Source organism: Arvicanthis niloticus, chromosome 4 (genome assembly GCF_011762505.2).
Source record: "Arvicanthis niloticus isolate mArvNil1 chromosome 4, mArvNil1.pat.X, whole genome shotgun sequence".
NCBI classification, from domain to species: Eukaryota; Metazoa; Chordata; class Mammalia; order Rodentia; family Muridae; genus Arvicanthis; species Arvicanthis niloticus.
This window is the reverse complement of record NC_047661.1, coordinates 75,694,462-75,711,223: the sequence shown is the minus strand read 5'-3', so window position 1 is coordinate 75,711,223 and position 16,762 is coordinate 75,694,462. Positions and strand designations below refer to the sequence as shown.

General features: G+C 45.7%; 2 protein-coding genes and 1 pseudogene across 2 annotated transcripts; 1 reads left to right on the top strand and 2 right to left on the bottom strand.

Annotated features, from left to right (window-relative positions):
- Positions 1–9,454: 9,454 nt before the first annotated feature.
- On the bottom strand, positions 9,455–15,358 carry LOC143442066 (histone H2B type 1-L-like; annotated as a pseudogene).
- On the top strand, positions 15,239–15,653 carry LOC117707561 (histone H2A type 2-C). Its single transcript, XM_034500961.2, has one exon. The coding sequence runs from the start codon at positions 15,264–15,266 to the stop codon at positions 15,651–15,653; it is 390 nt and encodes a 129-aa protein (XP_034356852.1). The 5' UTR covers positions 15,239–15,263.
- LOC117707546 (histone H2A type 2-B) lies at positions 15,493–16,207 on the bottom strand. The gene has a single exon (XM_034500943.2). It carries the CDS (start codon positions 16,185–16,187, stop codon positions 15,795–15,797), a length of 393 nt encoding a protein of 130 aa, XP_034356834.1. The 5' UTR covers positions 16,188–16,207; the 3' UTR covers positions 15,493–15,794.
- Positions 16,208–16,762: the final 555 nt, after the last annotated feature.

Below are 16,762 nucleotides of genomic sequence, written 5' to 3'. Positions count from 1 at the left end.
GGGAAGCAAGGTGACAGCCAAGGAGGAAATAAAGTACTCAGTGATCCTTGACTGGCCACAGATGGCTCCCTGATGGCTCCTGACCCACCTCCCTCTCTGACTTGCTCAGACTTTCTCAAGGGATCACTATCTTTGTAGGTGCTACCGATACTATAGATGATATGTAGACTCCCCAGCCGTGGACCTCCATATGGGTCCCAAGACCCACTCTAGACAGAAAGACCAAAAACTGACTATATTATGGGCCTGTGATGACCAGAGTGGCAGCCTGTTTGTACAATGAGGAAAGCTCACACCACTTGCCCGAAGGATACTGGAGTCATTTTCTCTAGGGCTGCCAAACAAAGTACTATAAATAGCATCAGTTTACTTTTTCATAATGTGCTGACTAGTTTTATGTCAACTTTGATGTTGGGAGCCGACTTAAACAGCCATAATCTATTGGTAGAAATCTGTATAATTGTTACTAAGCTGATGCAAATTCAAGGATTTCATTGGTATAATTTTTTTCTATTCAAAATTTGTGGGTACAAATTTAACTTCTCCAACAGGGGGCTTGTGTGCTACCCTTAAAGAAGAATGTTGCTTTTATACTGACTATTTAGGCATTAAGTCTCTCGTCTCTCCGGTTCATGCTGTTCAACAAACTGATGGCTTTTATACGACAGCAGATAGATGCTATTCAAATGAAACCCATACAGGTCCGATATTACAGGCTGGAAGTAGGGGACTCTGAAACCTCTGTTATCAAGACTGACGAGGATTAACCCCTAACTTACGCACTAAGCCGGATAGTCAATGAAGGGTAAGAGAACATATTGAGACCCTTGCCCCTAAAAAAGGGAGGTCTCACCATCCTAAGACAGGAGCTCAACCAATGGCTGTTGATTATCCAAGGATGGGAAAGGGAGGCTTGGGGTCCTTTGTTCCAACCTAGGACAGACACGGTTTCCGTAAGTTTTCCAAGCCTTTTGAAAAAAAATTTAAAAAGGGGGACCTGTTGGGAGCCGACTTTTAGCAGAAAGCAGCTATCATCTTTGCAGCCATCTCGAGCCATATACCCTGATAGAGACTTGTTTTTCAACAGCCTACAACAGCTGAGCAACTCTGACAAACATCTTGTTTATTCCACATAGCTTGTTTTGCTGTTTACTGACCCCAGCTGCATGGTGCACATGGTAAAGTGTCTTCACCTGTGTTCTCCTGCTTGTGCTTATAAATACCCAGGATTTCCTTGTAATAGAGTCAATAGGAGAGGTCAATATGAGTGAATAGGAGACAGTAAAGGAGACTTGACCACACACCCTGTCTTGTCTCCATTCTTTGTGTCTCTTGCCCCTCCATCCCCACTCTCTCTCTTGACCAGAGCACTTAGCCCCAAAGCGTGGGGCAGTGTGGACAGCAACATAGTAGCCCCAAAGCGTGGGGCAGTGTGGTCATCAACACTTTGACATAAGCTATAATTATCTGAAAGGAGGAAACTTCAGTTGAAGAAAATTATTCCATAAAATCCGCTGTAAGGCATTTTTTAAATTAGTGATTGATGGGGAGGGCTTAGTCTGTTGTGGGTGGTGCCATCCCTGGGCTGGTGGTCCTGGGTTCTTTAAGAAAGCAGGCTATACAAGCCATGAGGAGCAAGCCAGTAAGCAGCACCCCTCCATGGCCATTGCATTAGCTCTTGCCTCCAGGTCAGGAGTTCCTGTCCTGACTCCCTTTAGTGATGGACAGTGATGTGGAAGTAAGCCAAAGAAACCCTTTCTTTCCCAAGGTACTTTGGCCATGGTGTTTCATCACAGCAATAGTAACCTTGAGACACGCAGATTTGGAGACTAGGCTGAGAGAGAATTGTCATGTGACCTCCAGGGGCTCTGGGTATAATCCTTCCTTGCTTCTTTCAGTTCCCAGTGACTCCTGGTGTTCCTTGGCTCAGAGTGACAGAACTCCAGGCTCTACCTTAGGTTTCACACCAACTTCTTCCCTGCATCTCTCTAGGCTCAAACACTATCTTCTTTCTCTTACGTAACACCAATATTTTAATTTAAGGCCTAAATCTAGGGTAATTTCATTTTAAAAATCTGTCTACTTACATATGCAAAAATCTTATTTCCAAATTGGAAAAAAAAATCAATGGGCACACTGCAGTAGGCCTTAATTGGGCCAGTAGATCTAAGCTACCTATAAAAAATGTCTGGGGTAGGTGGTGCAAAAAACAATCTTATACTCAGGCAAGGGGTCAAGTGGAAGGCCTCAAGGACAGAAGTACTTGAGAACAAGGGGATCCGCCATAGTAATATGCTGGAAACCGTTCACACCCCTGCACACAGAGGCTTGTCTGCATTTGGATGGGGAAAGAGAGAAAGGAACTCCTGACAAGAAAGTTTAATAAAGGTGGCCTCCCTACTTGAGTGGCTGGGGACAAGGGATCAACTTCACCATGACAGGAGTTTGAGAGGATGACCTGAACCCACAAGGTCACCTTGAGAGAGGACCAGTGATAAAAAGATAAAGAAGACAGGAAGTTTGGCATCAGAAGTTCTTGCATGAAATGATGGTTCATGCCAAGCATAAAATTTTATTGAGAAGTACAGCGTCTTACATAATATTTTCAGGGGAAAAAATGGGCCAAGGTCAATAGAAAGCTAAATTAACAAAAAAAATGTTGGCATAGAGAATAAAGGATACATCAGACACAGCTGCTCAGACTGATAACCACAGCATTCAGGAGAGAAAGCCTAGAACCAAAACCTTAACTCCTTGGTAGCCCTGGCTCTATCCCAAGACAGGACCTTGCCAAGTCTGCCCATGAAGAAGGTCACAGTCCCTTTGTGTTTTCATCAAGGCCTCTGAGAAAGTCTTGGTTCAGCCTGGCTCCCTGAAGCCCTTGACTGGAAGAAGTCTGAGGTTGTGACAGAACTCAGCTATAACCGGCAGGGCCGAGTGGCACTGTTCTTCAGGCAGCTGGGACTGTGGATCTGTGAAGAGAGCTGGAGACCCAGCTGGCTTTTCTCAACTACCCAGAGGAAATATAGCAGGCTCTGGGAATCCCTGGGGCAAGCTTATGCCCCAGGTTAGTCATCTGGGAATATCTGTAGCAGTCACAGATCTGATGGAGGCAGGAAAGGAAGGTAGAGAATCTTATCCTGAGACCAGAGAGGGAAATACAGAAATGTGATCTCTGTGTGTGCTTCTTGGCAATAACATTCTGCATTTCTCTTAAAGGTGTATGTCTGATTTCCATGCATGTGCCATGACATATACATACCCTTACATACAAAATAAGTAAATGTATAAAGTTAAAAATAAATAAGTAAGACTATGGTTTGGGGGAGCGGATGAAGTCCTGAGGGAGGGTGTATTATTGACAAGGTCATGCCAAGGACCCCAGTACCCCAGATGCATAGAAATGGCAAAGCCTTCCCCAGGTGAGGCTCAGAGGTGTGGCAAAATCTTCCTCTGATCCAAATATGAGTGTTTATGAATGAATGATCAGTGTATGCAGAAACTATCAACCATAACTTCCTCCTCCCAGAAATAAACAGCTAGAGACCCCTTCCCTACAGAGACCTGCCTTGGCCCTAGCTAACCCCAGCCCTTTGTGCTGAGCTATGCTTAATAAACTTGCAGCTCTGGATTGTGTAGCAGGTGCCCTTCATCAAAGAGCCCTCTCCACCCTATCACAGCTTTTTTTTTTTCTGTCTGTCTGTCTGTCTGTCTGTCTGTCTGTCATTTCTTCATTCCCCACATTGCCCAGCCAGGTCTTCATGACTAAGGCCTCCAGAGTGAGACACATGTATGAAAAGACCTTCAAATCATTATGTGCAGGCAGTTTTCTTTTCCTTTTTATTCTTTGTTTATGTCCTTACTTATATTTATATATTTGTGGCACTGCTGAATTAAATTCATGACTTTGCACATATTAGATGATACTCTACCAAACCCTTGGTTTTTAAATTTACTTTTGGGGTGTGTGTGTGTGTGTGTGTGTGTGTGTGTGTGTGTGAGCACATGTGCCATGGAGCATGTGTGGCTCTCAGGAGTCAGTTCTCTCTTTTCTTTATGTGAGTCCTGGGGATCGAACTCAGGCCGTCAGGCTTGGAGCAAGTGCCTTCACCCACTGAGCCATCTTGATGGCAAAAGGCCTTGTTGTTTTGAGACAGATCCTTTCTATATAGCCCAGGCTAGACTCTAACCTATGGTACCCCTGCCTCTACCTCACAAGTGTTAGGTTTTCAGGCCTATGCCATCACACCAGGCATGATGTACAATTTTTAGGCGGTACTAGGAGTTGAACCTAGGGCCTTTTGTATGTGAGGCAAGCGCTCTGCCACTGAGTCTCAGCCACAACCCCACGTAGAACATACCACCAGGTCATTTTACCTGTGTGATCATCAGCCTTTTTTTAATGAACTGGGGATGGTTTTCATTGGGCAGAGGTACTCTGAAACTATGCAGCGTGCTGAAAGGAGAGGTCAGAATTATCTGTCATGTCCAAAGCTTAGCTCATTCCCCTGGAAAACAAGAATCATAACATAGACCTTCCAGGATTCATTCTGAAACATTGAAAATTGGGTCCAGGGCCCTGACACAAAACAACTGATGAGAACTGAAATAGTTTCCTTTGTGTTTCTTTGATAAGCAGAATTCTGAAGTGGTCTCATGGACTGCTAGCCTCTGCCAGCCCTTATTCAATCCCCCTCCTCTCCTTAGGGGCAGAATCTGTGACTTATTTGTAGTTAAGAAAAATAGGACAGGGGCTGGGGAGATGGCTCAGAGGTTAAGAGTACTTGCTATTCTTGCAGGGAACCCAGGTTCAGTCCCCAGCACCCATGTGGTGGTTTAAAACAGTGTTAGCTGCAATTACAGAGGATCTGGCACTACACATATGTAGTACAGGAAAGCACTAATACATATAAAATAAAAACACATTGTGTGCGTGTGCGTGTGTGTGTGTCAAATGGCTGTGGTGGAATATTCTTGTATCCCTCTGTAGGGGTATATTTCCCCACTACATTAAACTCAGTGTTTTGGGAGGAGCTAATGTGGGAGGAGTGAAGAGAGGAAGAGGAGGAGCTAGGAGAGATGTAGGAGCCGTGAAGCAGCATACTTGTATCGAGAGCAGTCCTGGGTAACAACTTATATCTAGGTTAGTTAAGTGGTTAACACTTCTAATTGTGTGGGCATCTTGGTATTTGAGCATTACCAAATATATAAAGCTATTGGATAATCTTTAACTATTAGAGTCTCATTTCTACCAGGGACCTCGTGGATGGCGGGATGGTCTGGGCTCAGCTAAGCATTGTGGAGACAGCCTGGCAGTTTGGCAGAGCCATCTCCCACAATGACATCTCGTGAGTGGCAGGGCTGGTGCTTTTGGCCCGCCTGAGCAGGTGGCCTGAGCTGAGCAACACCGAGAACACACAGCCGCTCGTGGCCTCAGGCCTTGCCTAGTCGGGAAGATGGTGGCCTGATACCACAAGACAGACCGGGTGCCGCCGTTTCAAAATATTAACATTAACATCCCTCAGATTCTGGATTTAAGAAGCAGAGTGTCTTAGTCAGTATCCTATGGCTGTGAACAGACACCATGACCAAGGCAACTCTTAAGATTTATTTATTTATTATATATAAGTACACTGTAGCTGTCTTCAGACACACCAGAAGAGGGCGCCAGATCTCATTACAGATGGATGTGAGCCACCATGTGGTTGCTGGGAGTTGAACTCAGGACCTCTGGAAGAGCAGTCAGTGCTTTTAACCACTGAGCCATCTTTCCGGCCCTGGCAACTCTTATTTAAAAAAAATAAAATAAAATAAAAAATAAAACCATACACAATTCATTGGGGCTGGCTTACAGTTCAGAGGTTTAGTCTATTGTCATCTCTGTGGGAATCCTGGCAGCAGGCAGGCAGACATGGTGCTGGAGAATTTGCTGAGAGTTCTCCATCCGGATCTGCAGGCAGCAGCAAGAGAGACACTGGGCCTGCCTTGGGCATTTGAAACCCTAAAGCTCATGCCCAGTGTCACAGTTCTTCCAACAAGGCCACACCTCCTAATGCCACTCTAAGCTTTCAAATATATGAGTCTATGGGGGCCATTCTTACTCAAACACCACAGTGAGGTAGGGTGATGAGAGTTTGAAGACAATGTGACCAACAAAGAGAGAGAGAGAGAGAGAGAGAGAGAGAGAGAGAGAGAGAGAGAGAGAGACATAAAGAGTGTGGGGGTGGAGGTAGGGACCCAGCTTGGTGTTTAGTTACAACTAATTCTATTTTTAATGAACCTGGGGCAGTGGAGTCCCAATCTCAGCTCTGTAGGTTAGCCCTCTAACTCCAGGGACTTCGGTCTTTTTGTTATTGCTGCCCTTTATTTAAATTGGTTGCTGTTTGCATTATTGAGATTCGTTTTCTCTAAACTGTCTCTCAGAATTAACTGTGACGCACTGAGAGTCTAGTAGGTTCCGAGATATTTTGAAATACCAGCTTCCGTGTGTGTCAGTTACAGGTGTGTACCACCACACCTGGCTGTTGTTTGGTCTACTTCTATTTTGTTGATTTTTGTTTTGATTTTATTTTTAGAGGTTGTTTTCTTTTGTTTGTATTTGAGACTGGGCCTCACACTGTAACACATGCTGGTCTAGAATTTACTACGTACTCCAAAAGGGCCTCAGGGTTTGCAACAGTCCTTCTGTCTCAGACTCCTTAGGGCTGTGAGGGACCTCTGACGTGTCAGGCAGAGAGGTGAACTGAGAAGAGAATGAAAACTCAGTTCAGATTGAATTTAGCAACTTTGATCAAGACTTCTTAAGCATCTGCTATCGGGTGGTTTATTCTCAACATATTTAAGCCCAGTATAGTTTGGAAAAAAAGAAGTTTTCTGGTGTAATACAATCCCTGATGCTTGGGGTGGGGTGTTGGGGGGGGGGGGAAGCATAACTACATTGAAACTCAGGATACATACCATGTCTTCCAAGAAGATAGATTCTAAAGAGGCTACCTGTAATAACTTAGGGGCCTAGGGAAGGCTCTGGCCTGGTCTCAGTCATACAGATATCATTTGAACTGTTAGTTACCCCTAACTAACCACTTCCATAACTGGTTATGGAAGCTTGGGGACATCTCTGGCTATAAGGGCCATTTAGACTATTGGGTATCACTGAGCCTGGTTGTGGGAGCTGGGTGAGCCCCTGGCTGTAAAGATCACTTAGATTACAAGCCACCTTGGGTCCGGAGCTTGGGATGGCCTGGCCTAACAGATCACCAGGCTATTATCGACTTCCCATTTCCAGCCTTCTTCGTGGAAAAAACGGTTTTTCATCTTTCCCATTGGAAAGACAATCGTGCATGCTTAGCCTTCCTGGTGTCTCTGGAGATCTGTGAGCTCAGGGAATTCTGTGCCACCCTCCCAACTGTGCTAGGTTCTGTCTACCAGCTGCCACTTCTTGCTGACAATGTTTTTAAGAGCATATGAGCAGTAAACTCAAATTCTAAAAAATAAGAATAAACAAAGAAAGCCTTCCCTTTCCCCAAATCCTTACAAGTAGCCATTATCACTGGTTTTCTTACATAAACCAATGAAAACCAATTTGTCGTGCAGACCACATTGGTTTTATCTGTATGAATGTTTTTGCCTGCATGGATTATCTGTGGAAAACATATATACCTGGTACCCAAGGAGGCCAGAAAAGGGGGTTGGCTCCCCTGGACTAGAGTTACAGATAGTTATGAACCACCATATGTATGCTGGGGTCCAAACTCAAGTCCTGTGCAACAGGCACAAGTCCTCCTAACTACAGAGCCATCTTTCCAGCACCAAGTTTTTTTCTTTCTTTCTCTTTCTTTCTTTCTTTCTTTCTTTCTTTCTTTCTTTCTTTCTTTCTTTCCTTCTTTTTTGTTTTTGTTGTTGTTGTTGTTTTCAAGACAGGGTTTCTCTGTGTAACCCTGTCTGTCCTGGAACTCACTGTGTAGACCAGGCTGGCCTCGAATTCAGAAATCCGCCTGCCTCTGCCTCCAAAGTGCTGGGATTAAAGGTGTGTGCCACCACCGCCCGGCTAAGTTTTTATTTTTGTTGATTTTATTTTGTTTCGATGTTTTATAAGACTGACCTTGAACTCGATTCTCCTGCCTGCCTGAGTCCTGTGTGCTACCATACAGCCACCAGATTAGTTTTTCACATATAAATACAAAACAAAAACCTCTAAGTAAAAAAAAATGAGGCACTTGTCCAGTGATGTTAGTTAGCAGCTTTAAAGTACATGCATTTTAGTTGGGCATGGTGGTACACTCCTGTAATCCCTGCCCTTAAACCACATAGGCAGGAGGACACCAAAAGGTTGTGGGCAGCCTGGTCTAATATAGTGAATTTCTGGCCAGCTTGGGCTGCATGCTGAGAGCTTGTCTCAAAAGTCAATAAGTAGTGCATTTTAAGTCGACATGATATAATCCAAATGAGGCACCCAGGGTCATCTTGAATATCCTTCCAGACCCTGTATTGCCGCCTGTAACTCCAGCGCCATGGACACCCACCCCCAACACTTGGCACACACTCACACAGACACATACATACTCACAAATTTAATTTCTAAAAACTCTTTTAAAAAGAAAATCTCTTATAGATGTGCTCCGGGGGTTTATTTCCACAGTGACTCTAAATCCTGGGGGGGGGGGGGGGTGTGTTGAGGTTTCACAACCCCTCACTGTTTCCTGTTTGCTCACTCTCTGCCTGCTGCTATGAGCAGGATGTAGGCTCCCTGCTGCTACCCCAGTGCTGTGCCTGTGCCTGCCTGTCTGCTGCCATGCCCATCATGGAGGAGACACCCTCTGAGGATGTAAGCCCCTAACTACATGCTCTCTTTTATAAGCTGCTTTGGTCATGGTGTCTTTTCACAGCTGTCTTAATCAATGTTCTTTTGATGTGAAGAGACACCATGACCACAGTAACTCTTATAAAAAAAAAAAAACATTTCATTGGGCCTTGATTATGTCTCAGAGGTTTAGTCCATTATCATCATGGCAGGAAGCCTGGCAGCCTGCAGGAGGCAGTCACAGTGCTGGAGAGTAGCTGAGAGTTCTACATCCATATTCTGTAACAGCAAGAAGAGAGACTGGGCCTGGCTTGAGCATTTGGAACCTCAAAGCTCACCCCCAGTGACACACGTCCTCCAAGAGGGCCACACCTCCTAATCCCTGTCAACAGAGGACACTCCCTAATGACTTTCAATTCTGTGAGCTGACTGGGCCACAACAGCAATAGTAGCTGTTGGGGGCTGGTCTGTTGCTATGCATACAAATGCTAAATTCTGACAAGCGCATGCTCACTCTAGCCTGTGTTGTGTAAACCCTGCTCCCCAATTTAAAGCTAATTGGTTAATAAAAGGCTAGCCCCTGTGATTGGGCAATAGAGAGAGGAAGGCAGAACTTGCTGACTGAGGGGACTCAAGAGAGACCAGGGGGAAGAGGAAGGAAGACAGAGAGAATGAGGTCACCGTGAGACCAGATGAATCATGATCCTGTGGCCAGGAGACGTGTACCCTGAGGACGTGCTGAGGGAGCGGAAGCAGCCTGGGTGACACTCAAATAGTGAGTAACAGGGGCGTATGGTTTGGATACAGGTGAGAACAGCATAGAACCCACCCAGGCCAGGCTTACAGCTTGTAAATAAAATACCAGGTTTCTATGTCTTTTATACGGGCTAGCTAGAATAAATATTTCATTTACAGGTAACTAAGACAACATCCTTCCAACTGTTAAGTTAGAGCACCTTCCATGACACGTTCTACGTCACTACTTCCCCTCTCTTAATACTCACCATTATTGATTATGGTCACTGATTTAATATCTTTCTTTCCTTCGATTTACTAAAAGTCTAGGGAGCCAGAAGCCACTCTTCTGTTTGATCTGCATCATCACTGCCTAGGAGGCTGCCAGCCATCTAACTACCTGGAATTGGTTTTTTCTCAAGACAGGGTCTATGTGGTCCTGATTCTCCTAGAGCTCCTTATGTAGACCAGGCTTGCCTCTAACTTACAGAGATCCTCCTGCCTCTGCCTTCCCAGTTGTGCCACCACAGTTGCTCGGAATTGTTTTCTTTGTCACAACACGGATTAAATACAGGGTCTCACTCATGGAAACCCAGCACTCTGCCATGCTGAGCCACCTCAGTTTTCCCTAAAGTTTCCAGACTTGCTTGCAACACCAGGCCCAACTCCAAAAATTCTTAAATGAATTAATGATACTACACTTAATAACGCTTCTAAGAGAAAGAAGTGGCCTAGAAGCTATTAATGTTAATATTAATAGACATTTATAAAAGTACACATTCCCAATCAAACATGTTAAAACAGATTAACACAATGATCACAATGACAGTCTCTTGATTAAAGGGCAATTTCTGAAGATAAATAAAGATTAAACAGGATATGCATAAAGCTGGAGATGAGGCCTTTTTGCTGAGAATTATGAGCTAAGACAATTTCCTTCTTTTTGTTGTTGTCACTGTTTTGTTGTTTGCTTGCTTTTATCACATGAAAACTTTATTGAAAGGAAACAAAGTCACACCCAGCAGACAAGGTTTCTCTGTCATTTTGTCTCATACAGTCACCTACACTGTCACATACTCTACTTCAGCTTGTGTCTGACAACTAGTCCTCAACCACAGGGGTGGGGCACTTCCACCTTTGTTCCTAAGACCAAGAGGCATAACTGCCTTCCTCTTAAAGGCACCGGAGTCCACAGATCACAAGTGAAATTGAATGTGCTATGTTGTTTCATGTTTCACTAAACTAAGCTGAGGCAGTTTGTTCCTAAAACAGAGGAGGTTTGTGAGCAAAGTGAGGGGGTCAGATTTGTGTGGGAGAAGACTCACACCAGCACATAGGGTGGCTAGAGCAGCTTTGGTGGAAGAGAACAGACAGAACCCTCCTCGCACTTCGATAGAATAGGTGTGTGTGTGTGTGTGTGTGTGTGTGTGTGTGTGTGTGTGTTTCCTCCCTCCCTCTCCGTTCCTCCCTCCCTCTCTGTTCCTTTTCAACTAGGGGTATGAAACTTACCATGCTTCTCTGTGGAATCATCATGGCCTAAAGTTGGGATATAGTGGGGGAAAGAAAAGGAGAAAGAAAATACAGGAGAGGGGAGAGGAAGACTAGAGCAACCCCTTGTACATTAAAAGGTAAGTGGGTTGGCAACCATATTTGTAGCTAGAAAAAGAATGCTGATAGGTGTGCAACAAGGTGAAAACAATCTCTGATTATGCTAAAGTCAGGGGTGGTGGCTGCCTTCTGGAGTCCAGCACTTAGGTGGCTTGGAAGGAGGGGGGTCCCTGCAGGATTGATGCCAGCCTGGGTTACATATGGAGACTTTGCCTCAAAATAACCAAAAGACGTGCATTGCCTTGCAGCCCTACCACTTGTTGTACGATCCCAGAGGAGCCATTTCAGCTCTCCAAGGCTGTTTCCATCATCTCTAACATAAAGAAAACAATGAGACATACCTTAAAGGGTAGCAGTGGAGAGGAAACAGGCCATAATGGAAACCACTAAGCAGAGGGCCGGGCGGGCAACAGTCAAATGGTCGGTAAGTTCAACTAGGGGAAGGAAACTTACTGTGCTTCTCTGTGGAATCATCATGGCCCAAAGTTGGGGTATATCCAAAAAGTAGGGGAAAGAAAAGAAGAGAGAAAGTACAAGAGTGGGGGGAAGGGCTAGGGTAATTATTTTTGTAGCAATTATTGTTAAGCTAAGGAAAGCAAATAAATGGGAGAGAGGTTTAATGCAAGATCTCACTGCACTGATACTTTCTCCTCCAGGGTTAAAACACCAGATTCTTTTAATACTCTCTTCCCCGTGTCTGCTACAAGACCATCATACAAGCACGGGAGGAGCCCCAAACAAGCCACCAAGCTTCTTGTGCTGGTGAGAGGTTCTGAGCTGGTGAAATACTTCCCCCCACAACCCCTCCCTCTGGCAGGATAAGCTCAGTTGGCTGGAGCTGTGGTCTCTGGGATGGAAAGTCAGTCTCCCCAATTCCATTCTCAAGGTTAGCCACCGCCCTTCTGGATTTACATGCAGGGTGCATTCTAGAGCAGAGGGGGTGGTGTTGAAGGTGAAGCTTGGACACTTCAACCCCTCTTCCCAAATGCACAGAGGGGGTCAGGGTTTTGGGGGAGCAATCTTATTTTCTCAAGTCCTGTAAAACTAAACTGGGGACTTACTCTCTAGACAGTTTATAAGGAAAAGCAATGCTATTCCTCTGTTCCCTTCGCTATAAAACGGGAGATAATAACGGGACTTACTCCATAAAGTTCCCTGTGAAGATCACATGAGCCAGTCTGTTGGGAGGGCTTAGAACACTCCCTAGCATGTTGAATGTTCTGCAGGTGTCGGCTAAACTTTACCAGGGATTTTATTTCACTTTCTCTTGTTTGTAATATTCTTTATTTGTGGTCATATATTTCTCAATTACAAGGCATTAACAATGGCTGTGTCATAGAATATTCCAGCCCCAAGGCACCACTCAAGTAATGTTCAGCTAGAAGCAGGTGTGTGTTTTAATGTACTGGGGGGTTGAGCCTAAGGCCTCAGTGCATTCTGGCCAACCCTTCCCAGCTACACCCCTAAGCTCTGACCAATGGCTTATAAATCTTTCAAATCAGAGGCACTCAGCTTTTCCACAGACCCAACCAGGAATGGCTGTATCTATTCATTTTATTTTTTGAGAAAATGAATTGCTCAGAAAACAATCCAGCAAAGACTTGAAACTAATTGATAACTTTACTAATGATAACAACAGCGTCTACACACTTGGAAATGCATGTTCGGTAAACGGGACTTATTCTGTCCATGGAGGACAGTGTCTGGAACTCTTTTTTGGATTCACAAAGCTCCTGCAATCAGCTCCAGGAACCTTTACCATAAAGCAGAACTGAGAAAGTGATCAGACCATCAAGTATCTGCACCAACAAAATCAAGACTTCAAAAGGAAAATGTGGTATGCTACACTCTGCAAAAGAAAACCAAGAGATCCCCAAAACCCGTGTGGTCTGCGGGTAGGAGACAAGAGTAGGCAGTGTTGGCCCACGGGTCAGCCGCCGTCCAACCCATTTAGCTTCTATTAATTTCACTACTCACTCGATAACCTATCCTGCAGAGCCCCCTGATATGTAAATGATAGGGACAATTGTAAATTTAAAGTTCATCTCAGTAGAGAATAGAACAATTAGAAACAGGGATGGTAGTGGCAGTAAAAAGTCTGCCCCCAACCCCAGGCCAATACTCTCGATTTAACAAAATTCCAAGAGCTTACTCTAAATTGGCAAAATTAAGGGAACTATTATGGCTAGCCCCTGGTAAACACACACACACACACACACACACACACACACACGAACATAAACACCTGGCTTACGAGCTGGGGTCCAGCTAGTCCAATAATGGCTGTCTACCAATGGAAGTTCCAGTAATCCAGTAGTTGTTCAGTCCACAAGGCTGGATGTCTCAGCTGATCTTCAGTGTATGCCAGAATACTGAAGAAGTAGGCTCTAATGCCAGTTACGGAATAGACTTGCCATCTAGTACAAGCAGGCAAAGAACAAGTTTATTTCTTCATGTCCTTAATAGAAGCTGCCAGCAGGCCCAGATTAAAGATGGAAAAGATCCAGATTAAAAGTGGTTCTTCTCACTTCAAATTATGGAATTAAGAGAAAAAAAAAATTCCTCACAGGTGTACCCAGCTGCTTGGGTTGACAACCAAGAACAGCCACCACAGTAAGTATAACTAAAGACAAATTTGGAAAAAGAATCCCCAAAACATTTCCGTTCCAACGTGTCTTCACATACATCAAATGGACAAGGCCTCTGCCCTCCCAGCCTTAATATAAAAATTAACTCAATAATTTTAAAAGCAGTGATATAAGAATTAATTCAATAAGTAGTTTTTAAAAGTAGCATCTGCTGTGGTTAAGACATTGGTGGGCTCTGGAGGTATAAAAATGTCAGGCCAGCTTGACCACGAACAGAGATTGAAATGTTTGATAGAGAACCACAACAGACTTCTACCAAATCCGCAGCAACGCGGAACGTTCATGTTTGTAAATCAGTAAATTAGAGGGACGTCGCCCTAAGTACCTGTAACCGCTGGTGCCCAGGACACAAGTAAAGCGACAGAGCGGTTTCAGTTGTAGACGGTTGATACCTAGTATTCATCGACACAGACTTAGCTGTGTCCTGGAGCCCTAACCGCCAAGGTAAGGATACCACTTCACCTTAGGTCGACAAGTAAAAGGCACCCGGACACAACAGTATAGAACATGAAAGCCGGGCCCAGAGACCCACTTCCATTATCCTAGTCTAAAAAGAACTCCAAGAAACTAAGTAGGGTGCAGCTAACTGCAAACCAGATATCACAGGGCAACTCAAAACCACAAAGGCTTAAAACTTCTTTAGTGTACCTTTTCCAAGACTCTTAAAGTAACTTTGGAATAGGAACTAGAAACTAATGCAAGTGGACAAAGCTCTCTCCTGATTTGAGAGAGAGACCAAAAGGACCAGCGAGCGCCTCATCCAGGGGGACCTCTACTTGGCGCTGGTGTACTAGGTGACCCCCTTGATGCCCTCCAGAACTAGCTTAGCTAGTTCTTCAGGCAGTAGGAGTCGCACCGCCGTCTGGATCTCCCCGATGTGATTGTAGACCGCTTGTTGTAATGCACTAGGCGAGAAGCCTCGGTGGCAATGCGCTCGAAGATGTCATTGACAGACGAGTTCATGATGCCCATGGCCTTGGACGAGATACCCGTGTCCGAGTGCACCTGCTTTAGCACTTTGTACACATATATGGAGTAGCTCTCCTTGCGGCTACGCTTGCGCTTCTTACCATCTTTCTTTTGCGCGTTGGTGATAGCCTGCTTGGAACCCTTCTTGGAAGCTAGGGCGGATTTGGCCAGTTCAGGCATGATCGAAAGCAAATACTGGAAAACAGTCTAGTAAGTAGAAAATCAATCAGGGACCGGGAGGACCTGAGCCCTTTATGAAAGCCTTATGCAAATTAGGTCTCAAAGTACTTTTAATTTCCATTGGCCCATACGTGAAACTTGCGGTTTCAGGACAAACCTAAAATTTCAGATTTCATTGGACTTCTCTGGGGCCAAATAACGGCCAATGAAAAGCTCCCTCTTGACCCCACCCCTAGGAACGCCTATAAAGAAAGGCCTTAGAAAGGACCCAACCTAGCTTTGTAGCAGTTGTCACCTCGGTACTCTTATTATAGATTTAAATTATGTCCGGCCGTGGCAAGCAAGGAGGCAAGGCCCGCGCCAAGGCCAAGTCGCGGTCGTCCCGCGCCGGGCTGCAGTTCCCGGTGGGGCGCGTGCACCGGCTGCTGCGCAAAGGCAACTACGCGGAGCGCGTGGGCGCCGGCGCGCCGGTGTACATGGCGGCCGTGCTGGAGTACCTGACGGCCGAGATCCTGGAGCTGGCGGGCAACGCGGCCCGCGACAACAAGAAGACCCGCATCATCCCGCGCCACCTGCAGCTGGCCATCCGCAACGACGAGGAGCTCAACAAGCTGTTGGGCAAAGTGACGATCGCGCAGGGCGGCGTCCTGCCCAACATCCAGGCCGTGCTGCTGCCCAAGAAGACGGAGAGCCACAAGGCTAAGAGCAAGTGAAACTCACACAAACACAAAAAGGCTCTTTTTAGAGCCACCAAGTCTTCATAGAAGGAGCTAACGCGCTAGTGTGTGACCAGCCCTTTGGTTGACACTTTGGTGGCTCTTAAAAGAGCCTTTTTGTGTGGAAAAGGTTAATAGTTATTTATTCTTTCCAGGCTTATGACTCTCAGTTTTCTTCGGTAGTAAGACAGCCTGGATATTGGGGAGGACCCCGCCCTGGGCGATGGTGACTCCTCCTAGTAACTTGTTGAGCTCCTCATCGTTCCTCACAGCCAGCTGCAGATGGCGCGGGATGATGCGGGTCTTCTTGTTGTCGCGGGCCGCGTTGCCCGCCAGCTCCAGGATCTCGGCCGTCAGGTACTCCAGCACGGCCGCCATGTACACCGGCGCGCCGGCGCCCACGCGCTCCGCGTAGTTGCCCTTGCGCAGCAGCCGGTGCACGCGCCCCACCGGGAACTGCAGCCCGGCGCGGGACGACCGCGACTTGGCCTTGGCGCGGGCCTTGCCTCCTTGCTTGCCACGGCCGGACATGGCGGAATAAGCAATAACTGCTGCTTTTTCAAGGAAAGGATACGGAAAGGTGAAGCAATTTGGTGTAATTTATAAGGTCTATTGGGAGGGGTGAAGGAAAAGTAGTTTGATTGGCTTAAAATGGAGCTGTCTCCAGCAGCCAATGGGAGAGCAGAAGCTAGATTCAGTGGTTTACATCCTGTAGTACAGGAAATGACGGACTTTTTGAAAAAAGAATTTACCAATCGCTGAGAGCCACATTTAAAGGCTCCTGCAGGATTTTTAAAGACAGGAGAATTTCACGGAGCAATTTAGTGTGGTAATTTACAGAAGTTTGTTTTGTTTGCCCAGTTTAGAGCTAAAAAATCTAAATCAAGAGCACAAAACACGAGTCACTCCCCTCGAAGTATGGGATTCTGTTCTGGACTCCCCGCCCCCGGAGCTTTAAATTACTCTCCAAGGCTCACCTTGCTGTCTCACACAGGCAAGCTCCGCAAAGGAGTTAATGAGGTTGCTTCCCTTCTTTTTACCCTTGTCAGTGACTCGCCCCCTTCCCCATCTTTGCTCCTGAGTCGCTTGACAAAGAGCTAGATGAC

Bases quoted from the DNA above. Each gene is read 5' to 3' on its own strand.
- LOC117707561 (XM_034500961.2), top strand. From the start codon at position 15,264: ATGTCCGGCCGTGGCAAGCAAGGAGGCAAGGCCCGCGCCAAGGCCAAG.
- LOC117707546 (XM_034500943.2), bottom strand. From the start codon at position 16,187: ATGTCCGGCCGTGGCAAGCAAGGAGGCAAGGCCCGCGCCAAGGCCAAG.